Source organism: Mustela erminea, chromosome 6 (assembly GCF_009829155.1).
Source record: "Mustela erminea isolate mMusErm1 chromosome 6, mMusErm1.Pri, whole genome shotgun sequence".
NCBI classification, from domain to species: domain Eukaryota; kingdom Metazoa; phylum Chordata; class Mammalia; order Carnivora; family Mustelidae; genus Mustela; species Mustela erminea.
In genome coordinates, this window is record NC_045619.1 from 133,294,222 (window position 1) to 133,319,848 (window position 25,627).

General features: G+C 51.6%; 1 protein-coding gene and 1 pseudogene across 1 annotated transcript; one reads left to right on the top strand and one right to left on the bottom strand.

Annotated features, from left to right (window-relative positions):
* The window catches only part of LOC116594397, a 1,026,621-nt pseudogene that overhangs the window by 414,154 nt on the left and 586,840 nt on the right, over positions 1 to 25,627 (bottom strand).
* Positions 683 to 25,550, top strand: LOC116593638 (putative ATP-dependent RNA helicase DDX11-like protein 8). The gene is given in 30 exon segments (XM_032347906.1): positions 683 to 706; positions 2,052 to 2,300; positions 2,757 to 2,843; positions 3,131 to 3,288; positions 4,399 to 4,404; positions 10,519 to 10,564; positions 11,415 to 11,520; positions 11,749 to 11,775; positions 11,778 to 11,840; positions 12,229 to 12,434; positions 13,865 to 14,017; positions 15,137 to 15,183; positions 15,521 to 15,567; positions 15,570 to 15,599; positions 16,479 to 16,523; positions 16,643 to 16,710; positions 18,201 to 18,239; positions 18,498 to 18,576; positions 18,579 to 18,608; positions 18,770 to 18,901; positions 19,363 to 19,475; positions 22,176 to 22,248; positions 22,602 to 22,705; positions 23,366 to 23,515; positions 23,791 to 23,859; positions 23,963 to 24,063; positions 24,467 to 24,551; positions 24,884 to 24,962; positions 25,096 to 25,250; positions 25,443 to 25,550. Coding segments are annotated over 30 exon segments (2,679 nt in total).

The window sequence follows — 25,627 nt, forward strand, 5'->3', positions numbered from 1 at the left end:
CTTTTTAGGGGAGGGTGCTGGCTCTCTGACCAGCTGTCTGACCCTGGGCCACTGTTACAGGGGGTGGCTCTCGTGACCCTAGCTTGCTGATGGCTAAAGCCAGTGGCTCTCCATTTTACTGGCAATACAGAATGGCTGCTCTCCAGCAGCTGCTGGGGAGGGCTGTTTAGAAGGCTTTGCCATTCTGTATTCATCAAAAGCTGAGAGAAATGGAATGGTATATATGGGCTTTTCCAAAGATACGTCATCCATTCATTCTTCAGAAGTGCTGTTCTATCATAGGGCCTTTTAAGAATTTCATGAAATAGGGGATGCCTGGGTGGCTCAGTCGGTTAAGTGCCTGCCTTTGGCTCAGGTCATGATCCTGGGATCCTGGGATTGAGTCCTGCATCGGGCTGCCTGCTCAGCGGGGAGCCTGCTTCTCCCTCTCCTGCTCCCCCTGCCTGTGTGCGTTCTCTCTCTCTCTCTCTCTCTCTCTGACAAATAAATAAAATCTTCATGGGATTTTATTTCACGTTCTCTTCAAGGGAACTTCATGAAATGGGTTCTTATTCAAGGTCACAATAATTTATTACTTAACAAAAGCAAAAAAAAAAAAAAAAGCTAGCTCCTATTACTCACTTATGTACCAGGTGTTGTTCTAGTCCTGGTGTAGGTATTAGCTCTTATGAGTATGAACGTAATGCTTACGGCAATTCTGAGGAAGGTACTATCTCTCTCTCTGTGTCACATACACACACATATACCTCACCTCCTTTTTTATCTTATTTAACTGTTCCCATTTTTGCCTCTGTGGAGCACACAAGCCTCAGGTCACAGAGCTGGTGAGTGGAAGAGCCAGGGTTCGGCCAGGCAGCCTGAAGTCTGAAGCCGTAGTTATTGTGCTCCACTCTATCCCCAACCCTACACACTGTGCATTTTACCTACAGTTCGTTCAAGCCCATATTAGGTTCAGGACCCCTCTGGATGCTCTGAGACCCCCTTGGGTTAAGCAGGCTCGGATAGTTGGCTGCCTGACCAGAGCGTGTTGGCTCCTGCAGAGGCTCGCCCGAACTGAACTGCCCTTTGGACCCCAGAAGCAGCAGCTTTAGGGAAGGAGCCCATGCAGCAGCCTCCTGGAAGTTAGTGCTCCCACTGCCCGGACAGAGCTCCGCAGGCTGGGGGCTTAACCCACAGAAGCATACTCTCCCACAGCTCCAGAGGCCAGAAGTGCAGATGCAGGGAGTCAGCAGGGAGGGCTTTGAGAGCAGACTGTTCCGGCCCTCTCCTCAGTATGTCCGAGGCCAGCCTTCCCTGTGTCTCACCGTGTTGCCTTCCCTCTGGGCTTCCCGCCCTCTGGGCTTGCCGCGGTGGCCCAAGTTCCCCATTGTGTTAAGGACACCAGTCTTAGTGGATCAGGGCCCTCTTCTTTCTTAACTACTTGCATGTGCGGTAACCCTTTTTCCAAATAAGGTCATGTTCTGAGACATATGGTTAGGACTTAACAAACATATGAATTTGTGGGGGACACAATTCAACCCACAAGGAGGACCCATAGGGAATATTCTAATCTTTAAATTAAGAACTGTGTTCTCCAGAGCAATTAGTTTGCTTTAAAATTTTTTGAAGACTGGATCTCATGGGACTGATCCTGTTCTGTCTGCACATGGCTGTATTAAAGCATAGAGCTAAATGTGGCTCCCCGTTGCGAGTATATAGGATTTCAAGCCATGTGTTTTTGGCCTTAATTCTTTTTTGGGGCTTTATCTAATTCCTCAGCTTCTAATTATGCTAACTTGCAGTACTTCTATGTAACCTGATAAGCCACATTAAATTATCTTAGGAATAGTGAGCTATATAATTAAGCCAGGAACTTTATTTTTATTTATTTTCCTTATCTTTTCTGGCTGTCCTTTTGCTAAATCCCTTCCTGTCCTTCCTCAGGTTGGTCTTAGAGTGCTTTCTAATATTTAAAGTTAGACCTTCCTTGAAGGCTTTATTAAAATGAGAAACGTTATTTGGAAAGCTTTGGGTTTTGTTCTTGTTTTTGATGACTTTTTTTCTTCTTGTAGGGAAAACCTTTAAGTCTTATTTGTGGGGCTCCTTCCTGGCTCTGTGAATTTGAGCAGAGGAAACATCAGGAAGAGGCACGTCTCCTTGAAACTGGAACTGTCCCCTTGAGTGATGGGAAGGAGCAGCCCCTGTCTCTCTCATCGTCCTGCAAAGAGACCCCAGACACCCCGAGGCCTGCAGGAGAGCCTGACTGGGTGACTCAGTTTGTGCAGAAGAGAGAATAAAGGGACCTGGTGGACCGTCTGAAGGTGAGCTGTGGGGTGACAGGAGCTGGGAGCCTTCCAGGAAACAGGGCTTGGCTGGTGATTTGGGGTTGATTCTGGGGGTAGCATGTCCTTTGCCTTTGCTGTGCCTCCTTGAGTCAGTGGTGCTGCACCTGTGCTGTCTTTTCAAAGCTGATGTCAACAGGCCTTTTCTAGACGGGGTGGACGGTTCCCTTCATTACCCAACCAGGGAAGGCGCCTCACCATTGCCCTTGGCAACGCGGTTCTGCAGCTGCAGACTCCTTTAAGGGAATGAATTTGATTGAGAGGATGTGGCTTTGGGACAAAGTGTGTGGACCTCCCATACTGAGGGTCAGGGATGCTGCTGCCCCCCTGGAGTGTTGCCCACAGAAGGGAGAACCGCTCTGCCCCGGACTCTTTAAGAAGGGCATGGTTGGGGACTTCGGCAGGGGTTTTCTTTCTGGCTGTTTCACCCTCTAGGAGGAACAGGTCAGGAGGAAGAAGAGAGAGGAGCGCCTGCGGCAGATTCGGCACAATGCGCAGCTCAAGTATGCAGCCAAGCGCTTGGTGAGCGCCCTCTGTGGGGGTGGTGGGGACAGTGCGTGGGTGCTGTTGCTCCCCTGGGTGAGTGGCCAGGGCCGACCCCCCACCCCCCAAGCTGAGTTCTCATCCCCCGGTAGCTGGAGCTTGAGCTGAGGTATTGGTACCTTAGACACCGGGAAGAGAGTGAGGCCTGTGGTAGTGACATGTGTGTCATCCTCAGTGGTAGCTGCTCAGAGGCCGCTCGGTCCGGGGGGCGGGGGTCCAGTCCTGAGATTTGTTTCTCTTTCCCGCTTGGCGATGCTCCTCTGCAGAGACAAGAGGAAGAAGAGATGGAGCGTCTCCTCTGCCTCAGCAGGGAGATGCTAGCGGCGGGAGCAGAGGCCGAGCCTTGGGAGCCGCTGGTGTCTGGGGAGGAGGAGCTGGTCCTCGCTGAGTATGAGAGTGATGAGGAGAAGGGAGCAGCTCGCGGGTGAGACAACGCTTCTCCTTCACCCACTGCCCCTGCTCGGGTTGCCATGGGGGCTCCTATGGGGCCGGCTCCTGTGCCCACAGAGAGGCAGGTTGCTTTGCCCCTCACAAGGCATCCGAAGGGACGGTGTGCCAGCCCCCTGCCCCCTCTTAGCCAGGCTCCTCAGGAGCACTCAGAAGGCTGGAGATGGTGCCCTTCATCTGCCGACGCTGGCTCTGTGGGTCTGAGCTCCGTTGACCCCACCAGGTTTGCGTCTCCCTGTCACACCCAGCGGGGGCTGTGCCCTAGCCGAAGCCACAGGGCTAGGGACAGAGCAGCTGGGCCTTGGAGCCGGCTGGGCCGGCTTTAGTCGTGTGCTCCTTGCTCCCAGACGATACCATGGGAGCTTTAGGATGTAAACCATCAACGTATCCTTAGCCTAAGCTGTTGCCTCCACCGTCCGGTTTCTGTCTGGGTTTCTGATTTGTGAGCAGTAAGCTGCTGGGTGGAGTAGAAGACCCTGAAGATGACAGCTGCCCCTTGTCGGGGCCTCCTCTTTCATTCAGGCTTCAGTTGCATAGATGCCCTTTGAGGGCCAGCTCTGGGTGCAGCATGGTCCCCGATGCCAAGTCCGCCAGATGCGCCCCCTACGCTGGGCGAGCTTGCATTTGGTTGGAGCTGGGGGGTGGGACAAACACACAGATGGTAACTGCGCGGAATGAGCGCGTTTGCCCAGGAGGAAAATGAAACCGGGGGCAGTGGGTAGAGTGTGGGGTTGCTTCTCTGGGTGAAGCCAGGAGAGGCCTCCGAGGAGGTGAGGAAGGGTGAGAAGGAGCCGTGGAAGACCTGGAGGACAGGACTAGTCAGAGGTCTGCTGGTGCCCTGGTCTGGAAAGGGGAGCAGGTTTGGTGGGTTGAGGGACACACAGAAGGTCCAAGGGCTAAAAGCAAATGAGGTAGAGAAGAGGCAGCTGTCAGTTTGTGTGGGCCTTGGAGTCCCACTGAGGGCACTGGGTGTCTTTCTCCGTGTTGTGGGGCTGTGAGCCATTACAAGTTGGGGAGCGACCTGATCGGGTTTGGGTGTTAGGAAGGGTGTTGAGGCCATTTTGACATCAGGGGCTCTGCCCCCAAGGCATGAGTGCCCCTAGAGGTCATTCCTCTTGGGCTCCCAGCTTGGAAGGGAGGTTTCCTGCTCCTCTAAAGGAGACATGTGTCCCATGTGTCCCACGTTGTCATTGATGCTGTGGTGACCGAGTCAGTGTAGAGTGTAACTCCAGCGTCTGAAACCTGCCATTGACGGGTGATGGAGAAAACCTTCACAGTGGGCTGCAGTGCACCCAGCTCCGCTCCCGGCTGCCCTGACTTCCTTCTTTCCCCCTCAGCTTTATTGAGCTACAGTCGGGATAGAACACTGTGGGAGTTGAAGTTGCGGATCATGAGGGTTGGATAGGCGTCTGTATTGCAAAGGGACCACTGTGATGAGGTCGCTTAATTCATTACCTCACATACGTAATATTTCTTTAAAAATGTGCTGTTTTGGCACCTCTCAAATAAACAGTACGGTGTTGTTAACATGGTCACTTGTTTTATTAATTAATAAAACATTAATTAAAATAATTTTATTATTTATTAATCATTTATTAATGATCATACCCTTTGGCTACCTTCACCCACTCCTGAGCCCCTAGCAATCTACTCTCTACTTCTAGGAGGTTTTTTTTGTTTTTTTTTGTTTGTTTGTTTGTTTTTTTATTCCGCTCATGAGATGACCCAGAATTTGTCCTTTTCGGACTTAACATCACTTACCACAATGCCCTCAGGGTTCATCTGGATTGTCACAGCTGGCAGAATTGCCTGTCTTTTTATGGCTGTTTTACTGTGTGCGTGACATGTTCTTTATGCATTCAGCGGTCCGAGTATGCTTCGGTGGTTTTCATTAGTTGCTGCTGTGAACAGGGAGGTGCAGGGATCTTGAGATACGGATTTTATTTCCTTCCGGTATATACCTGGAAGTGGACTTGCCTAATCATATGCTACTTAATATTTTTAATTTGGGGGGAACATCCATGCTGTTTTCCAGAATGGCAATTTACATTCCTGCCCACAGGACACAGGGTTCCCTTTTCTCCACATTCTTGGCAACACTTATCTTTTCTTCTTTTCTTTTTTAAAGATTTATTTATTTGAGAGTACACACGTGCGCTTTTGTGCACCTGTGTGCACCAGCATGGTGTGGGGAAGGGAGAAGCAGGCTCCCTGTGCCTGCTGAACAGGGAGCCCAGCATGGGGCTCCATCCCAGCATCCTGAGATCGCAACCTGAGTGGAAGGACCTGAGCGGAAGGTAGCTGCTTAACTGACTGAGCCACCCAGGCACCCTTCCCAACACTTAATCTTTTTGATCATAGCTATTCTAACAGGTGGGTGAGGTGATAGCTCATTGTGGCTTGTTTGTTTGTTTGTTTTTAAAGATTTTATTTATTTATTTGACAGAGGGAGGGAGATCACAGGTAGGGAGAGCGAGAGAGGGAAGCAGGCTTCCTGCTGAGCAGGGAGCCTGAAGCAGAACTCCAACCCATGCAGAACTCCAACCAGGACCCTGAGATCGTGACCTAAGCCGAAAGCAGAGGCTTAACCCACTGAGCCACCCGGGCACCCCACTCATTGTGGTTTTGATTTGCATTTCCTTGGGGGATCAGCATCTTTTCACGGACCTGTTGACCGTTTGTATGACTTTGAAAAAATGGGGCACCTGGGTGGCTCAGTGGGTTAAGCCGCTGCCTTCGGCTCAGGTCATGATCTCAGGGTCCTGGGATCGAGTCCCGCATTGGGCTCTCTGCTCAGCAGGGAGCCTGCTTCCTCCTCTCTCTCTGCCTGCCTCTCTGCCTACTTGTAATCTCTCTCTGTCAAATAAATAAATAAAATCTTTAAAAAAAAAAAGAAAAAATGTCTGTTCCGTTCCTCTGCTTGTTCTTCATCAGATCATTTCTTTTTTGCTCTTGAGTTTTAGGAGTTCCTTATATATTTTGGTTTTAAGCCCCTTATCATCAGATAGGTGGTTCGCAAATATTTTCTCCCATTTCTTGGTTCCTGTTCCATTTTGTTGATTGTTTCTTTTGCCGTAGCAAAAGCTTTTTATTTTGACATAGCCCCACTTGTTTATTCTTGCTTTGTTTATACTTTTGATGTCACAGCAAAAGAAATCAATGTGAAGACCAGTGTCGTAAAGCTTGTTTCTGTGTGTTTTCTTCTAGGAGTTTTAGGCCTCACATTTAAGTCTTTAATCCCTTTTTTTTTTTAAGTTTTTTTATTTATTCATTTGACAGAGAGAGAGATCACAAGTAGGCAGAGAGGCAGGCAGAGAGAGAGGAAGGGAAGCAGGCACCTTGCTGAGCACAGAGCCCGACGTGGGACTCGATCCCAGGACCCTGAGATCATGACCTGAGCCGAAGGCAGTGGCTTAACCCACTGAGCCACCCAGGCGCCCCAAGTCTTTAATCCCTTTTGAGTTAGTTTTTGTAAGTGGTGTAGGATAGGGATTGCGTTTCATTCTTTTGCATGTGACTCTTCGTTTCTTCAGCACATACTGAAGAGACGGTCTTTTCCTCATTGTGTATCTTTGGCTCCCTTGTCAAATACTACTTTACTGTATATGCATGGGTTTATTTCTGGGTTCTGTTCCACGAGTCTTATGTGTCCGTTTTTATGCCAATACCTTCCTGCATTGATTATTCTACTGTTTTTTTTAAAGAGTTTATTTATTTATTTGACAGAGATCACAAGTAGGCAGAGAGGCAGGCAGAGAGAGAGGAAGGGAAGCAGGCCCCCTGCTGAGCAGAGAGCCTGATGTGGGACTCGATCCCAGGACCATGAGATCATGACCTGAGCTGAAGGCAGCAGCCTAACCCACTGAGCCACCCAGGCATCCCTATTCTACTGTTTTTGTGCCAGTACTGTACTCTTGATAATCATACTGTTGAAAATCAGAACGTGTGATGCCTCCAGCTTTGTTCTTCTTTCTCAAGATTGCTTTGGCTATTTGGGGTCTTTTGTGGTTGCATGTGATTTTTAGGATCTTTCTTTTCCTATGTCTGTTAAAAATATTGTTGAACTCTTAATATAGGATGGCACTGGATCTATGAATGGATTTCAGTAGTGTGGACATTTCAGCAGCATGAACTCTTCTGACCTGCAAACATGGGATGTTCTGTCGTTCGTGTCTTCTTCGGGTTCTTTCACCGAAGTCTTGTAGCTGTGAGTGTGTAAGTGTTTACCTCCTGAGTATTTTATTGTCTATGATGCCATCGTAAACCAGACTGTTTTCTTTATTTCTGTCTCAGATAGTTTATTGTTAGCATGCAGAAATGAAATTGATTTTTGTCTGTTGATTTTGTACCTTGCAACTTCACTGAATTTGCTAATTAATCCTAACAGTTTTTTGGCGCTATCTTCAGGCTTTTCCTGTGTATGATCATGTCATTTGCTAACAGGTAGTTTTACTTCTTCCTTCCCAGTTTGGATGCTTTTTCTTCCGTTCTCTTGACTGATGGTCTGGGTGGGACTTCCACTGTGTTGCAGAGAAGAGGTAAAAGTAAGCACCTTCGTCTTAGTCTTGTCTTAGTGGGAAAGCTTTCACTGCTGAGTAGTGTTAGCTGTGGGCTTGTCACAGATAGCCTTTGTCGAGGTATGTTCCTTCTGTACCTCATACGACAGTTTTTATCATGAATGGGTGTTGGGTTTTGTCATTTGTTTTTTCTGTGTTACTGAGATGATTATGTGACTTTTGTATATCATTCTGTTGACTGATGTGTCACATTTACTGATTTGCATATGTTGAGCCATTCTTGTCTTTCAGGCAGGAGCCCTGCTTGATCATGGGGCGTGATCCTTTTTGTGTGCTATTGAACTCCGTTTGCTAACATTTTGTTGGGAGTGTTTGCATCTGTCTTTGTCGGGGATATAGTAGCTTGTATATCTTATGTAGTGTCATTATCTGGCTTTGATACTGGGGTAATACTGGCCCCATAAAATGAGTTTGGGAGTGTTCCTTCTCTTCTGTGTTTTGGAAGAGTTGGAGAAGGGTTGGCATTGTTTCTTTAAATATTGAAATCAGCATCAGTCTGGCCAGTTAAATTATCTGGCCCTGGGCTTTTCTTTGTTGGTGCTAGAGGACTGCCTTAAGCACAGATTTCGGGACTTGGATTAGAACCAAAGCTTCTGACCCTGCCCAGGGCTGAGATGGTCAGACCTCTTTAGGCATCCCACCTCGGGGAGATAGGAAGTGCTCTGCAAACCCTTTGCCACCTGCCTCCGAGATTACTTGCCTGCTCCTGGACTTCTTCTCGAGACACCCCCCCCGCCCTGGGACAAAAAAAAGGACTTGAGTGGAGTTTGTGAATATTAGAGTAACAAAGTGCTACTACCCAGGGCTTTGGCCTGAGCCATTAATCCTGCAGATTACTCCTACAGCTTCCATGCCTTGGTATTTGGAGAAGGAGGAGGAGCCTCTCTGAGAATGCAACCAGTTTTTTTGTTGTTATTTCTGTTTTTTTGTTTTTAAGATTTTATTTATTGGGGCACCTGGGTGGCTCAGTCATTAAGCATCTGCCTTTGGCTCAGGTCATGATCCCAGGGTCCTGGGTTGGAGTTCTGTATCTGGCTCCCTGCTCAGCAGGAAGCCTGCTCCTCCCTCTCTCACTCCCTCCCCCTGCTTGTGTTCCCTCTCTCACTGTGTTTCCCTCTGTCAAATAAATAAAATCTTAAAAAAAAAAAGATTTTTAAAAATCTTAAAAAAAATCTTTAAAAAAATCTTTAAAAAAAAAAGATTTTATTTATTTACTTGACAGAATGAGTGAGAGTGAGAGTACAGGCAGGGGGAGCAGCAGCGGGATAGGGAAAAGCAGACTCCCCACCGAGCAGGGAGCCTGAGGTGGGGCTCAGTTCCAAGACCCTGGAATCATGACCAAAGCCGAAGGCAGACATTTAACTGACTGAGCCACCCAGGTGCCCCAGCCAGTTCTGAACATAAAATTTCTGCTCTTCCTTTCTTCACACATCCTGCTTCTTATCTAGATCCTGTTGAGTTTGCTTACCTTGTGCTACATGATTTAAATCAAGGCCTGTCAGACATAGGGTTCTGAACAATTATTTATTGACTAGAAAGGCAACCCTATAAATAACTCCTTTTCTAATTGCACAAGGGAATTAGCATTTCTGCTTTAAAAAAAAAAATTCCCACGTGAACAAAAAGAATGCCAGTGATGGCCCTGTAGGGAGAGTGTGTCTGTAAAAGATTTTGTTTGGGGAGGAGCCTAGACTAATAATGTCAGCTAACCATTCCGCCTCGTAATGCAGACTTGACCTCCCTCCCAGTCCCTCGGTGCATGTGGGCTCTTCCTTCATTGCCGGGAGGGGTGAGGTGCCAAGGAGAGAAGAGGTTTGTCAGGTTCTGGGCGACAGCATCTTTTTTCAGTCAGTTGTGGCTTCCCTCAGGAAATGTGCTTGGAGTTCCTGCCATGTGCCATGGCCTGGGTGAGTCCCCTGGCCCTCTCAGAAGCAAGACACCCCAGAGTCTTGCCTGCGGACATGAGTCTAGAGAGGCGGACAGACCCAGAATAAGTGCTTTTGAAGGAGATGGGTGTTGCAAAGAACAGGTGCAGGGGGCCACAGCAGTGTGGCGAGGGAGGGGCTGGCCGAACCTCTCTGGGAGGTGGAGGAAGGCAGCCGTGTTTATGTGGGCATCTCAAGGTTGACACAGTTGGCTAGGTAAAAGAGGAAGTGAGGGGCGGGCGCCTACCAGGCCGAGAGAACAGCATGTCCGAGGCCGCGAGGGGGTGAAGAGCACAGTTCTGCGGGGACTGAGAGAACTCCAGTTCGCTGGAGGCGTGGATGGTAAGGACGGAGTAGCCTTTGATGACGGACAGAGTCGGACAGTGAATGGAGGTTTGGGGAATACTGTGCCCCTTTCTCCTTTCCCTCGTGAGTGCCGGGGGGAGGATCGGGCTGGTATTAGCCCGGTGCATCTCTCTGACCCAGTGGGCAAGCAAGCAGGCACTGGCTTTGCTGGAACTTTGTTGCTGGAATGTGTCTTTTCTGTCTCTGGCTCAGAGCTCAGCCTCAGCTCTGCTGGCCTCCGACGACAGGGACCGAATCTGGCTTAGGTCCAGGGCTCATTGTGGGCACGCAGTAGGTGCTCACTCAAGTGTGTCTTCAGGTGGCCTGAGTTCTCTCAGTTTCTGTGTTCTTTTCTCTCAGAGTGGATGCGGATAAGGATGACCCAGAGGAAGAACATATAACTAAGGTAAGACATTGCGTCGTGGGTATTCTGGGATTGGTCCTGAGTCCAGGGCTCTGTGTCTGCCCGCCTTGGCTGCTTCTCGCTCTGTCATCAACAAAGAGCCTCCAGTCTCCTGACTCTGGGGCTCCCCAGACCCAGATCTCAGTGTTGGGGTGCTCACTTGGCAGGCCCATGGACCGGTGGTGCTAGGGGGTGAGGGCAGGCCTGAGCAAGAGCACCCTACCCTTCGGCTCCCTCTTCTCTTGTCTATGTTTCCGTTGGCATGGAGCGCTGGGAGGTATGTAGGGTTCGGACATCTGTCATGTTTAAAAACATTTGGTTTAGTTTGTGTGAGACTTTGGTTTTCTCTGTTCAAAGTAGATATTTTCTCCCTGCTTCTCTTCTCTTCCCGCTCTTAGTCTTGGAGGAGCATAAAGCACAGCTCAGCTCCCCTTGTCCTACTGCAAGCCTGGCCCCCCAGACTTTAAGGAGGAGTGTGTGGACAGCCCACCCCCGACACGCTCACCAGAATCTGTTCTTTCCCACTGGGGAACCACAGCTCAGGGAGGCAGCCTGTCCTGAGATGACCAAGCCCTGTGAAGTGGCCAGATTCATGGCTGAGCAGGACTGATGGGAGGAGCTCCATGTTGTGGGTGTTCTTGTAAACTTCTGGAGCTGAGTGGGGGAGGTGGGGAATGCCTGGGCCCCGCGTTAGCGAGATCTGCTGTGGGACAGAGTCCTGTTGCTTTAGGTTTGTGTGTGTGTGGCCACTGTCCCCAGTCCCTCAGCCTACTGGCCCGTGCATTCGTTGATGTGCAGAGAATGGAGATCTTGTAATCTCGTTTCTGAAATCCCCTGCTCCTCCTCGGAGCAGATTTACTACTGCAGTCGGACACACTCCCAGCTGGCTCAGTTTGTGCACGAGGTACGGAGGAGCCCCTTTGGCAAGGACACCCGGCTCGTCTCCCTCGGCTCTCGGCAGGGACATGGAGGCATTGCGTCTTGGCCTGGGTGCCATCCCGCTCCCTTTCCTGGGCCTTCATCTTCCTCTTCCAGGCATGGAAGGATGGTGGGCCCAGGCCCAGGGCATGCCATGCCGTGGGAGGATTAGCCTCTTCTGGTTCCTGGCAGGGTGTTGGGCAGGCCCCAGAGGGTTGCTGTATATTATGTCGTGACTGCTGTGGCTCTCTCTTTGCCCTGTGTCTTCTAGAATCTTTGTATAAACGATGATGTGAGACCCTGGGTTCTGCGCAGCTCATCAATGACCGCTGCGTGGAGATGCAGAGAAGCAAACATGGTAGCAACCATCACTAGAGCCGTGCATGGCCCCTGGGGTGGTCGTGTAGGCTGGGGCAGTACTGAGAAGTGGTGGGGAGCAGGCTGGAAGTGGACCAGGGATGCAGGAGATAGTGTCTTAAGTGGCAGTGACAGTGGAGCTTGCAGCTGGGTCCTTCCTTAAGGTCGTCTCCTTGGGAAAGGCATTTTGCTTTTTGGGTCAGTATCTAGTCCAGAACCCTGGCTCTGAGATGATTTTATTGGCTTTTTCTAGAGAACATAAAATTAAATGCCCAAATGGTGAGACCTTCCTAAATAGTAGTGGGGAGGGTCATGGACTTGGGTCTTGACATTTTAGACCCAGTGGTGGCCCTGTGGACTGGTTTCATTCCTTGTACCTCTGCCCCCCTTAGAGAGGAACAGAGCTGAGGAAGAGAAGCCCAAGAGGAGAAGGCAGGAGCACTGGGCCGCATGCCCCTTCTATGGCTACGAGCAGCTGCAGCTCCTCCGAGACCAGGTCCTGGTGGGGGTGAAGGACACTGAGCAGTTGGTGACACTGGGGAAGGAGGCTCGGGCCTGTCCCTATTACAGGAGCCAGTTTGCCATTCCAGCAGCCCAGGTAAAGACCTTTGAGGGTTGGACAGTAACTCTTCGCTCCATCTGTGGCCTCTGCCACAAGGGATTTCCTCATTCCTCTTAATTTGGGAGGATGTTCCTGGCTGTGGGTGGATGACCACACAGCACCCAGGTGCCAGTGCATGGGAGTGGGGGTGTCCTTTGGCTCTGGGTTGCAGGAACAGATGGCCTTACTGGGGACAACAGATAAGAACTGAGAAGGGTGTGCAGTCCTAAAGAAACCAGAGTCCAGGGGCACAGGGCAGCAGGAAGCTGAGAAGATGCAGTCAGGGTGCTGCAGAACAGAAATGTGTTTCCAAACAGCCTTTCAGACCAACCATCCTGATGTAGGCACCTGCCTGTCGGTGTGGGAGAAGGCTGTCTTCTTTCGACTTGCCATGTTGAGGCTCATCTTTACACTGCCCATTTGGATGGGCATTTGGATCTGCCCATTTGACAGATCCAAAATATTGTTATTTGGTATGGTTTTACTGTCTTCTGCCACTGTTTCATTCGAGTGACTTTTGGAAATAGAGTTTCATTTGTGGAGAATTCCATACAAGCAAAAAAAGATTAGGTAGCTTTTCAGAGATACAGGGAACAACGTTAGTAATGATTTTACAGCAGCTAAATGCTCGTTAGTATGCTACTCTGAACTGTGTTGCATAGGTGCTCAGAGGGAAATTTTAGAACCTTCCCAGCCCCCACCATTGTTGCATGCTTTCCTGGGGTCTGAGATTTTCATGATCTTGACTTTTTGAGATAACTGTCACCTCATTTTTGCTTTGTAGTATCCCACAGAAAAAGCTAAGGCAGGTATTATCCATATGTACACATGAGGACACAGGCCCAGAAAGGCTAAGTGATTTACCTGTTTTCTCACAGGAGGTGGGTAATGGTGCCAGATTAAAGCTGGGCCTTAAGTTACCAGTTTTCTAGAGTTTCACTTTATCAATATTCTTTTAACTGGGAAATCAGTCTCATGAGTAGCACCGAAAAATTTACAGCATTCTTATTTTTGTTGCCCCGACCTCTGGCTTTTGGCCCTCATTTGAGATAGAGCTTATTAAGTCCATTTTTCCCATGAAGAAACTGAGGCTCAGAAAGTTTAAGTGACTTTTGCAAGTCACGCAGCTAAGAAGTCACAGTCCTGGGACCAGAGCGCAGGGCTACCTTCTAGTACACCAGGGGTGATCACTGTGTTTTGAGGAACCTCGGGTGCCTCAGGGGTATGGATAAGGCTGGGCAGGGGTTCCACACTCCTCTCTGCTCCCCCTCTCCCCACCCCCACTCTTGGTTCAGTCAGAATCAGACTGGCTAAAACCATTTGCATCAGACACTTAGAGTAGGCGGGGAACACTTGCCAAAGCAATGAGTACCCCCCCAACCCCGACTTCCCCCCAACACTGCTCAGGCAGCTGCCCCTCCCCCCAGCTCATGGTGCTGCCCTACCAGATGCTGCTGCATGCGGCCACCCGCCAGGCTGTGGGCATCCGGCTACAGGGCCAGGTGGTGTTCATCGACGAGGCGCACAACCTGATCGACACCATCATGGGCATCCACAGTGCAGAGGTCAGCGGTTCCCAGGTGGGTCAGCCTCTCCCATCTTGAGCCAGGGCCTGCCATGGGGCAGAGGGATGTGGAGGGACATGGATCATTCTCTAAGCCCTGGAATTGGTCTGGAGGTGGCTTGGGAGAGGGTGCCTTGAGTCGGGGCAGTAGACTCGTCAGGGGCTAACTGGCTTTCCAGCAGATAGTAGAACTATGGGGACCCAGCTGAGGGGAAGTAGCTCATGTCCTTGCTCTTTACTGTCCTAGGTCAGTCATCCTGAGTCCCAGGTGCTAGTATCCTGTTCTCTGTAAGCCAGGATGATAGGGCGAAGGAAGCAGGGGTCCTCACATAGTTCGGCATTGTTAGCCTCGCTTTGAGGGATGCTCAGGGCTTCCAAGGGCCACTGTTGATTACCTCTTCTCTGCCATGGCCCGTGTGCAGTATCATGAATTTTCACACAGCCTCTGCATGGGCTGTTGTTCCCTGTTAACACTGAGAACTCAGATTCGGGGGGCTTTAAGCAGTGTGCCGAAAATCACACAGCTCAGGAGTGTGGAGTTGGGACTTGACCACTGGTGTATGACCCTGAAGCTCATGTGGTATTCCTACCCCCCTTTTTTTATTATTTTATTAGCACATGTGCATGAGGGGGTGGGGATGGGGTAGGAGGAGCAGAGGGAGTGGGAGAAGCAGGCTCCCTGCTGAGCGGGGAGCCTGATGCCGGACTCGATCCCAGGACCCTGAAATTGTGATCTGAGTGAAGTTAAACACTTAACTGAGTGAGTCACCCACGTGCCTCCCACCACTTCTACTGACCTTAGGCCAGGGCTGACCTTAGGCCAGAGTGTAATGGCTACCTCGAACCACTTCTCTGCTTAGTGGAAAATACATCTTTGCCCAACATAGTAAAAACTAACAGAGAGATTCATTACCTGAACGAGTTAGTCAGCCTCTTGCTATTTTCACTGACCTAAAGTGGATATTGCAGCAGAACTTCCCTTCCTTACCTCTCAGCTCCCAGCAGCCTCAAGGCCTTTGGTCTCTACCCAGGCCCACTGCCTTTACTGCTTCCCATGTGGCATGGCTGGCATTTACTAGGCATAATCTAAGATAGAGCCTGGCCTGCCCTCACGCCCATTCTCTGTTCTCTCCAGCTCTGCCAGGCCCATTCCCAGTTGCTCCAGTATATGGAACGATATGGGTAAGACACTGCCTCCTGAGGGGAAGGGAAAGTCCTGCTCAGTCTCAGAGAAAGCACTGGGGTCTCCACCTCTGGTCTGGGCCCAGCGCCAGGGAGACCAGCACACTCTTCCCCTCCTGTTCACGATGGTGTGTATCCCACACAGGCCGAGCATGCTCAGGATGCCACAGCTGGCTACAAAGGCCTTGGGCCATGGCAAGCCTTCTTTTCTGAGGGTGTATTTGTCGCTCGTGGCCTGCTTTGGAAGACACTAGACAAAAAGGCCTGAGTTTGAGGCACTTGGAAGGGAAGTTGCTTGTGGAGTACTACCACTTGATGTCCATTGGTGTCTCCTCAGGAAGCGTCTGAAGGCCAAGAACTTGATGTACATCAAACAGATCCTGTACTGTTGGAGAAGGTTGTGACTGTGTTGTGTGGTAAGGAGCACCGTGCCCTCCCTGACCCCTGGCCAGCTAAGCTTGTGTGGTCTGTTCCCTGGATGCCAGTCAGGACACCTGTGTTTTTTGCGTCCCCAAGAATTATCTTAGCCATTGGTGGAGAAGATTCTTCTCTCTTACAGCTTAGTTGAATTGTCTAGCCTTAGATCTTTTTTTAGATTCCTAGTTTATTTCCCCCTGTTCTGAGTCCTTTTTATTTTGCCAGACTCTACTCCCCAGGTAGTAATAACAGCGTAGTATAATGGGACCGTGTGAAGTCACTTTGGAGCACACCTTTGAGGAAAGCACGGAACACAGGCGAGCTCACCCTTGTGGACAGCTGAGTAAACTAGAGCTCAGAGCAGCGGTGTGAACTGTCTCTGCTTCGTGAACCTAATGGTGGGACTCTTGTGGCTCCAGGTCCATGTGGCTCTCACGATTCTGTTGTCACCTGCCTTTTCTTTTGTTGCATGGCTGTTCACCTGATGGCTTACGTACAAGCTGAGTTCTAGGAAGCCAGGGGACCATTTTGCTGGAGGGATTTTGCCTAGCGCCGGTGCTCTTCCCTTCCATCTCTGCTTTGCCCCTGGGCAGCTCCTTGGGTCTGCCTAAAGTAGGGTGGTCACTTGGTCCCAGCCTCCGTGGAGGAGGTGTGAAAAGAATGAAACCCACAAGGCTTTGGGCTCCATGTGCAAACACGGGTCAGATTCTGAGGCTACCTTGAGCCTCCTGTCCTCTTAGCAGGTTTTTTGGGTGTTTATACATGGCAGAAAAATCTGTTCAATTACGAATGCTCTTATTTAAGGAGTCCAGTGTTCAGTGTGAGAAGCTGGGGGTTAGAGAGTCACCATCCTGACCAGCTTGAATTCTCTATTTTAGGGAACATTAAGCAAAATTCCAACACACAGAGCCTTTCACAGACAGGTAAGAGGACTGCCTTCAGAGGCCCAGAGCTGCTCTGAGCTGGTTCTGAGCTCACGTCTGGGACCTTGGTCTTCCCATCTTCCAAGGAAGGATTCCAAGGCCCTTTGTTTACCCCTAAGGGACAGAGATGAAGACCATCAATGACTTCCTCTTTGAGAACCAGATCGACAACATCAACCTGTTCAAGGTAGAGATTTTCATCCCTTTGTGTCCAATTTGCTTATATTTATTACCATCTGTGAGCAGAACGCTGTGTGAAGACGAAGGAATAAAAAGTAAATTCCTAATTCCTAATGTCAGGCAGTCTAGAAGTCTGAGGATCTACAGCATAGGTGTTTGTAACACTTACCCCTGGAGGCATTGCATCAGCAAGAAAAAAGTAATCTCTAACCCAGGGTTGAAGGGTCCTGGGACTAGGGAGAAAAGGTGCCTTTCATTGTCCCAAATAAGCACGAACAGAAATTCCCAGGTCCTTTGCCTGGTTCCATCTTTCTTCGGGCACAGTCTCTGCCCTGGGCCTTTAGTCTGAGCAGGAGGTTAACATCGGGAGCATTATCCTGCTGTTGGGCTGAGGTGGCTGTGAACTGCCTCCCCTCTGCCCCCTGAGGCCTTGGACTTGCGTGCAGCCTCTGGTGGGAGCTCGCTCCAGGCCTGCTGTGCAGGATCCCACCACCATCGCTCGACTCAGGGATTCTAAGTTACTGACGATACAGAGCACTTACTGCGTTTACGGCAGGGCACCAGGTTTTGTGACTCCAGGGTAGGAGGTACCATCACCGCTCAGAAGCAGAGGGACCCGAGGCTGGGAGAGGTCACCCCAAGAGAGACAGGCATAGGTCACACACAAGTGAGCAGATGGTACCTGGCGTGTTAGCCCCCCTGCCTGGACTCCAGACCCTTTGCTTTCCCTCCGGCCTTCCCATCTGTCTTCACACACCCCCAACTTACCCGTTTCGGTCCCCGTCACTGCCATGACCCCATCAGACAGGCTGGCAATCCAGCCCTTTTTGACTCCTTTCTTCTCCCTTTGGGTCCTGCATCTAAATGGTCACCGGCTCCCAGAGCCAGAATTAGCTCTTGAACTTCTGGAGCCTTTCCATTCCCATGGCTGCCACATCAGGAGAGGCTCTTCTCCTCTTGCCTTCTCCCTGCTCTCCCTGCCCGCACTCCCTCTCCCTTCTGCTCTCTTTCCCACACTAGGGTCTAGTGGAGCTCCGCTGGAAGATGGCACCCTTTTTAGAAATCTTCAAAGGCTTCAACTCGCTGTCTTCCTTTCCAGGCTACACATAGTGTACGCACCAGACACGCCTGAACAAACCCAAGCTTTACCTCCTTCGTGCCTTTGCTCCTGTAGGTTATTTAAAACTTAATCTTTCAAGGTTCAGCTTAGGTGCTGTCACATTGAAGGAGATCAGGGGGCCTTTCTAGAGGGTTGGAGCCATGCACACACATGTGAGGGCACGGCCTGCACGAGGCTTCCACCATGCTGTGTGGGGGGGGGCAGGAGAGGCAGGACCTCTGAGGAGGGTGACCCACTTGGCCAACAAGGAGGCTGTGGGTTCCTGGGGCTGGGCGAGGGCAAGCAGGGAGTCCTGCTTCCCTGGGGTTTGGGAAGCTGGTGGTTTCTCTTTTCCAGCAAATGGTGGCCAGATACCTGCAGTAGGCTTGCTTTCACAGGTGCGGCGCTACTGTGAGAGGAGCATGATCAGCAGAAAGGTGTGCCCTCCCCTTCCCGGGTCTGGCTAGGGTCTGCAGCACCCCAGTGCTGCCCCCTGCCTTTCAGGCGCTTGAGTAACCTCTGCTCCCTTCCTGTAGCAGGGCTCCTTGGGTGGGGGTGGGGGTGCGAGAGTCCTCGTGGCAGGTGGGGGTAGGGGGCAAGTTGCAGGTTGTCTGGGGTACGGCGGAACCTCCCTCCAGCCAGGGCTCCCACTGCTGCACCCTCATTCCTCCCTGTGCTCTCTTACTCCGTCCCAGCTCTTCGGCTTCACAGAAAGGTATGGCGCAGTCCTCACACCCTCCAGGGAGCAGCCCAGACTGGCTGGGTTCCAGCACTTCTGCAGACCCTGCAGCCCACAGTGGCCGAGAGTGAGTTAAGGAGGCGGGAGATCGGGCTGCACGCGGGGGACAGGAACGTCCATCCCTCATGCCTGGACTCCTCTTGCAGAGAATGGCTTTAGGCTTGCCGCAGGGCCCCCCCCCCCCACCGCCTCTGTGGTCACAGACCCTCTTTCTTCTGCTCTGTACAGCTCCTGTGAGCCCTGTGGAGGAGGGCGAGGCCAGGCTGCCACGGCCAGCTTCCCCGCTGATGCACATCGAACCCTTCTTAGCAGCCCTCACCACTGCCAACCAGGATGGCAGGGTCATCCTGAACTGCCAAGGTAATCCCAAGGAGGAGCCAGCATGGGCCACCAAGCCAGAGCATGGAGAGACTTGGGGATGCCTCCTGGGCTAGGATCAGGAAGCAGGATGCTGGTGACTGGTCTGCTGGCCTGTGGTGAGGGGGGTGCGAGGCACTAGGACAGTGGGGCACCTTGGGCCAGGCTGCAAGGGAGGCCGTGTGGCCTGGTGGTTGTGGTTAGGTGGGTTGGATTCCCTCACCTCCAAGCTTTGTTTCATTGTCTTTCTGAAGATCAGTGTACAAGGGTAGATGTCTCTACCACAGGGTTGTCCTGGAGATTAAATGGGACCTCATCAAAGAGCAAAGTGGTATCCCTGGGGTTCCTGCATAGACATGACCGTAGACACGTCCGAGCTCCCTTCTGCCTCAGACTCCTGGAAGTCTTTGTTGGGCCTGCAGCCCACCCCCCCTGCCCCACAGAGCTGTCTGTCTTTTTTTCAGGAAGTCTTTGTCAGAGTAGCCTCAAATTCTTGCTCCTGAATCCAGCCATACACTTTGCCCAGGTGGTGAAGGAATGCTGGGCCGTGGTCATCGTGGGGGGCACTGTGCAGCCGGTAAGGGAACCAGAGCCCGCCTCTTGTGCCCCAGGTGTGGGATGAACAGCTGCACTGTCAGGCCTCTTCCTGTCCAGTGGGCCCCCAAACCAGAAGGGGGTCAGCTTGAGCAGGCTGAGCAGCACCCACCAGGTGGCATTGCTGTACTGTCTCAGGCCTGGGCTTTTAGCCCGGGGCCATGGGTGGGCGAGGGTGTAAGGGCACTGCTGCGCATTTGGTGCTTCTGAGCCACAGGACCACATTTCTCCCAGAGACAGCTGTTCTGGAATCACAGGCCCCCATCCAGTGCCTGAGTGCCGGGCCTTTCTTGAACCCACCAGGGATACCACCTTCCCTCTCTTACAGATTCACACACACACACACACACACACACACATGCACACACATGAAAGTATTTTGCTTTCATTGTAGAAAGCAGAGACCAGCAAAAGCAGGGGGAAAAAAAAGATTATAATTCCACCACCAAAAGATTTGTTTTAGTGTATATCGTTATAGTAGTCTTTGTGTGTAATTTTTACAAATACACATACATGTTTTAAAAACAAGAATCTCCATCTCTACATGCCGTTGCTACGATTTGGATTTTTCAGGCAGCAACAGAATGTCATAAAAACATTTTTCCTTGTCAGTAGTGTGCATTTATCCCACCACGCTCCGGCTCTACTCTGTTACGTGAATATGTTATATTTTGTAGAACCACTCTTGTTTTGTTAGGTATTCGGGTGGTTTCCAGTTTTTCTCTGTTTTAAGCAACATGGAGGCACAGAGAACCACATCTCTGCACAGCAGTTCTGTCCCCAGAGTATGCGTGGCCCGGACTGAGCCGGTGGAAGGCTCCTCAGTGCCCGCACACTCTGGTCCCTCTCTTCTGCCACTGGAACCACTCCTGCCACTTTGTTAGTTTTCCATTTTTCTTGTGTATAGATTCATATTTTTGTTCACAAATTAAAATCATCTCTAGTCCTTGCTGCTTTTGATGTCAGGTGCTTCAGGCTCGGCCCCTCAGAGCCTCCACATGCTGCCCTTGGTCCTTGACAAGGCCCTTATTGGCCTTGGGATGCTTTCTTGCTTTTTGGCACAACAGAATGCAGAATGTCCCGGGCCACCTTATACTTTCTTTGCCCCAGATCTGGAATCCTTCATTTCTCCAAGTAACCTGGCTTCCTTATTTGGGGATTGGTATGTGGAAACCAGCATCCGTGTGCCGGGGGTGTTGGTCATGCTCCTGGATTGTAATTGCTTTTCTGTAGACAGACTGGGGAAGATGGCTTTAAAAAATCATGAGTGTTTCTAAATGAAAATCCATAAATTTGTTTGACCTGACACTGTATATCTTTTTTCTTGAGCTGAACATTTGGTTTCTTATCATGTTTGTTCTATCTTATTACTTACTTGCACTCTCCACAGGAGACCTCAAATACTTTCCTATACTACCGATATTCTAACAGTAAACTAGTGATTGAAATTTAATTTCTTTGCGTTTATTTTTGCTCTGAGAGTGTATCCTACTAAGGATGTCTGCTCACTAAGGATTGGAAGTCACTGGAATTCAGGCTCCTTCTGTGCTTCTGTTGTGACTGTGACAAAGGGTCCTCTTTACTGCCGTCTGTTTTCAGTTTTAGCGTTTGCTTTTTAATTTTTTTTTATTTTTGATTTAATATGTTTTTAAAATATGTAAACACCTATATGTTTCAGAAGTCGAAACTGTCTGGAAGGTGCCTTCAGAAAGTCCCACTTTTGCCCGTCTGCAGGCTGCTGTCTGTGCCCAGAGGCAGTCACTTTTACGACTGTTGGGTGTGTCCTTGCCTGCTTTCATTGCATTTCTCTGCAGAACTAAGCAAATACATGTACTCACGTCTGTCCTTTCCCTGTTCTTCTGTCAGTGGCTGGGGCGTCAGTGTTGTGGCACTCACGCTGTTCGGGGGCCGCTGCGGGTGTGTGTCCTGCCCGCGGTGGGCGCTCTACCCTGCAAGGGTGTGGTGAGCGCATGCGCTGGGCTCTCCCGAACGGCCTTGTGCGCTCAGAGATCACATGCAGGAGTATCCCTACGCAGGTGTTGGCTTGCGGAGCTGTACCTTCAGGGGGCACCCCTAGGTGGGGGGGCACTGCCAGGCTAAAAAGTAAAAATACATCCAGCTTACAAAATGCTGTCCAGTTCCCCTCCAGCTGGAGTTGTTCTGTCTCCCCACACGTGTGTTTCTCCACGGAGGGGTCACGCCTTAGGATTCTTGCCAATTCAGTAGGTGAAAATCCCGGAGTGCTTTAAAATTACAAACGCATATGTCTGCCCCACCCCTCCATCCCCCCAGAGGTCCTTCTCCGGTAGTTGAGGCTGGGACCTGGACGTGTGGATTTTGTCTTGAATTCCCACAGGTGCTCTCGGTTGCCCAGTCAGGGGTGAGAAGCACTGTGCCCAGCTCACCAGATTACCCGTGCTGTTCCCACAGGCTCACTGAGACTATCCAACACTAGGTTATTGTTATTTATTTATTTATTTATTTATTTTTGCCCATTGATTATCTGTCTTACCTTTTACCTCCTTTTTCCTGTTCTTATGTACATACTGTGCCAGGCCAGACTTTCGTCTTCCCCAAAGTGCGGCTCTCTCTCCCCCCATCCCTGCCAGGGCCCCCTGCCTGCTCAGGCCTGCGGTCCCCGGCCCTCTCGGGGATCACAGAGCCCTGCTGTTGTGGTCCGCAGGTGTCTGACTTGCGGGAGCAGCTGCTGGCCTGTGCTGGGGTGGAAGCTGAGCGAGTGGTGGAGTTTTCCTGTGGTGAGAATCCCTGTCCAGGGTGGAATGGGCCACGTGTCACTCTCCGGCCCCTTGTCGTCACGGTTTGACCCTGTGCTCTCATCCGGCCCCAGGGGCTGAGGAGCCTGTGAGATGGGAGCTCAGTCCTTTGCCAGGTCTCACGTGGGCTCACGTCTCTCTGCTCCCGCACAGTGGCCTCCACCCCTGTGGGGAGGTCTGAGTACCACCCACTTGTGCTGCGGGAGCAGGCGCGTGGGCGAGTGTGGGAGCTGCTCTTCCTGGCATGGAGACAGGGATGGTGAACGCGCTTCCCAGGCCCTGCCTTCCGGACTCATCAGCCCCTCGTTTTCAGCCCCTCCCTGGGGTCTCTGCAGGTCATGTGATCCCACCAGACAATATCTTGCCCCTGGTCATCTGCAGCGGCCCCTCCAGCCAGCAGCTGGAGTTCACATACCAGAAGAGAGAGCTGCCGCAGATGGTTAGTACCAGCCCGCTCACCTTACCACCACCTTCGCCGGGGCAGGAGAGAGGTTTCTGGGGTGCTGGGCACCCTGGCCTGCGCTTTTAGTGTTCAGGTGTTAGGGAGATCAGTGCTGGGGTCTTCCACAGGGAGGTGGCCCAGGCTGGATAGTGTCCCCTCTGCATGCTCCTTGGGAGGTCTGAGCTCCCCGCCTCCCCTCACCGCTTCGACCATTAAATAATGTTTTCTTAGAACCTTGGGCCATTCCTTCAGGATGAACCTGAGGAGAATCTGCTTGTTTCATTTGGTTCTCTTGCCATTTGGTTTTATCGCTCCCTGCCCCAGGCAGGAGCATGGGGCTTGGGGCCTGTCATGAGAGGCACACATGGGGTTTTCAGTGTCCGATTTGTTGTAGTGGAGCTTGTCCCCAGTGGCCCGTAGGCATTGGGAGTTGAGCAGGGAGGCTTTGGTGCATGTCAGCCTGTTTTAGCTCCGGTGCGCTAGCATCGTGATGTGTGTGGGAGGGGGGCGGGGGAGGGGGCGCTTCCGGCCACAGGTTCTCCCCCATGACTACAGTCACGCTTGGATCCCTGTATGTGGTTTTGAGTCTCAAAGTCAGGAAGTGCTGTTTGGCCTCAGGAATGACTCCAGGGAGGGCTGTCTGTCTTCCTTCCTTAGATGGAGGAGACTGGTCGCATTCTCTGTAACCTGTGCACTGTGGTCCCTGGAGGGGTGGTCTGTTTCTTCCCCTCCTATGAGTACCAATGCCAGGTCTATACCCACTGGGATAAGAGTGGGCTGCTCTCCCGCCTGGCTGTCAGGAAAAAGGTGAGTGACTTCTCAGCTAGAACTCCCACTTATTAGGACAGTGGCACCCAGAGTTCCTGCTAGGATTTCTCATGCATGTCAGAGAACTGTCTGGACTTCGGCTAGCTCCTTACTTCCCCAAATTAGAACCCCTGATCACCTCTGGAGGATTTCCCTAGAACCCTTTGACTCTGGGGGCCTCTCCAGTTTCCAGTCTAGAAAACATAAAGGCCACGAGCAGACGTGGGGCCCATGCATTCTGAAACCCTTTCCTGGGAGACATTGTTTTCCTTCAGGTATTTCAGGAACCCAAGAAAGCAAACCAGGTGGAACAGGTGCTGGCGGAGTATTCCAGGTGCATTAAGGTGAGAAGTGTAACTCCGAGGCCCTGGGTCCAGAGAACAGCTGGCAGCATTTTGGGTGGCCTTCAAGCTTTGGCTCTACAACCTGGACTGGTATTTCCCGCAGTGTTGTGGCCAGGCAGGAGGCACGGTGATAGGTGCTCTGCTCCTCTCTGTGGTTGGAGGAAAGATGAGTGAAGGTATTAAATTCTCTGACAACCTTGGCCGGTAAGTTATGGGCCTCTCATCTCTGGGCTCTGCTGTGATCACCCTTCACTCCACAAATGGCCGGGTCCCTGCCTACAAGCTGATGCCAGCAGGAGTCTGCACCCCGGGCTGGCTGCTTAGGTCACTCAGCTCTGTGGGGAGGTAGCTTTGGCCCTTTAGCTCCAGGTGGAAATTAGGCAGTGCATAGTTTTGTGGGGACTCCATTCATGTGGCCTGCACTGGGTCTCGGCCAAGCACACCTGCTCCCGGTGTGGAGGGAGGTAGAGGCAGCAAGCACAACTTGAGGGGGGTGGCAGAGCACTGGATGTAGCAGTTGATGACAGGAGGGTGAGGTCTGGCCCTTGGCAAACACACTGGGGGCCTGACTGCCCCCGCGCCACGGCCTCGTGTTCCTTGGCCCTAGGTGTGTGGTTATGGTAGGCATGCCCTACCCAAACGTCAGGTCACCAGAGCTACAGGAGAAGATGGCCTACCTGGGCCAGACCCTGGTGAGTACCTCGTGTCCCGAGGCTGGGAGGAGAGGGCTGGGGAGGAGGGGCTGTTGCCTCTGGGGCTGCGATACCGGCGCTGCAGTGCTGTGCCTTCCCCACTGCCCCCCGATGTGTCCCCGTGTCTCCCGTCCACTCCAGCGCATGGATGCACCCCTTTACCCTCCGGAGCCACTCTGCCATCTCCTCTGTCGCAGCTGCTGCTGGTCTCGTGCCCGTGATGCCTGCTGCTCTTTCTCCCATGCTGAGCGGTGTCATTTTCTCAGAACACTGAGCAGGGGGCGGGGGGAGGCAAGAAAATGCTGACAGGTGCTGTCCTCTGCCCTCCCCAGCCCAGAGGCCCAGGTCAGCCACCACCAGGCAAGGCTTTGGTGGAGAATCTGTGTGTGAAGGCTGTCAACCAATCTATAGGTAGGCCTGGGACTGTTCCTGGCTCTTGGGATGCCTGGCAGGAGAATGGGGAGACAGGAAGGAGGGAACATGATAGAAATACACTGTGGGGGAGGCTGGTTTAGCTGAGAGCCCAACCTCTGTCCCCACCTAGGCAGGGCCATCAGGCACCAGAAGGATTTTGCCAGCATAGTGCTTCTGGATCAGCGGTATGCCCGCCCACCTATCCTGGGAAAGCTGCCAGCCTGGATCCGAGACCGTGTAGAAGTCAAAGCCACCTTTGGTCCTGCCTTTGCTGCTGTGAGGAAGGTCAGTCCTGCCTTTCCCTCTCTCCGAAAGCCCCCCACCTCGTGTCTCACTGCTTTTCCCTGTCTCCCCAATTTTCATCGTTAGAAGTCTGTCTCTTCCTGATGGATGGCCCACCACTGCCCAGATGCCAGCCTTTTCCTTCCAGCTGCTCATGTGAAATGTTTGCCTCATGCCTGCTTTGTGGGGATTCAGGCTAAGAAGGTGAAGCCCAGCTGGAGACCAGACCAGCCCCTTTCTGGAATCAGTGGGCTGCCAGGACTAGGCACAGGTGGAAAAGCCAGTAAGAGAACATCAGGTTGATCCTGAAGAAACAGTGGGTCCTGGCCATCCTGGGACCCATCCCAGGGTAGTCTGGCTCCCTGGAATTGAATGCCCAT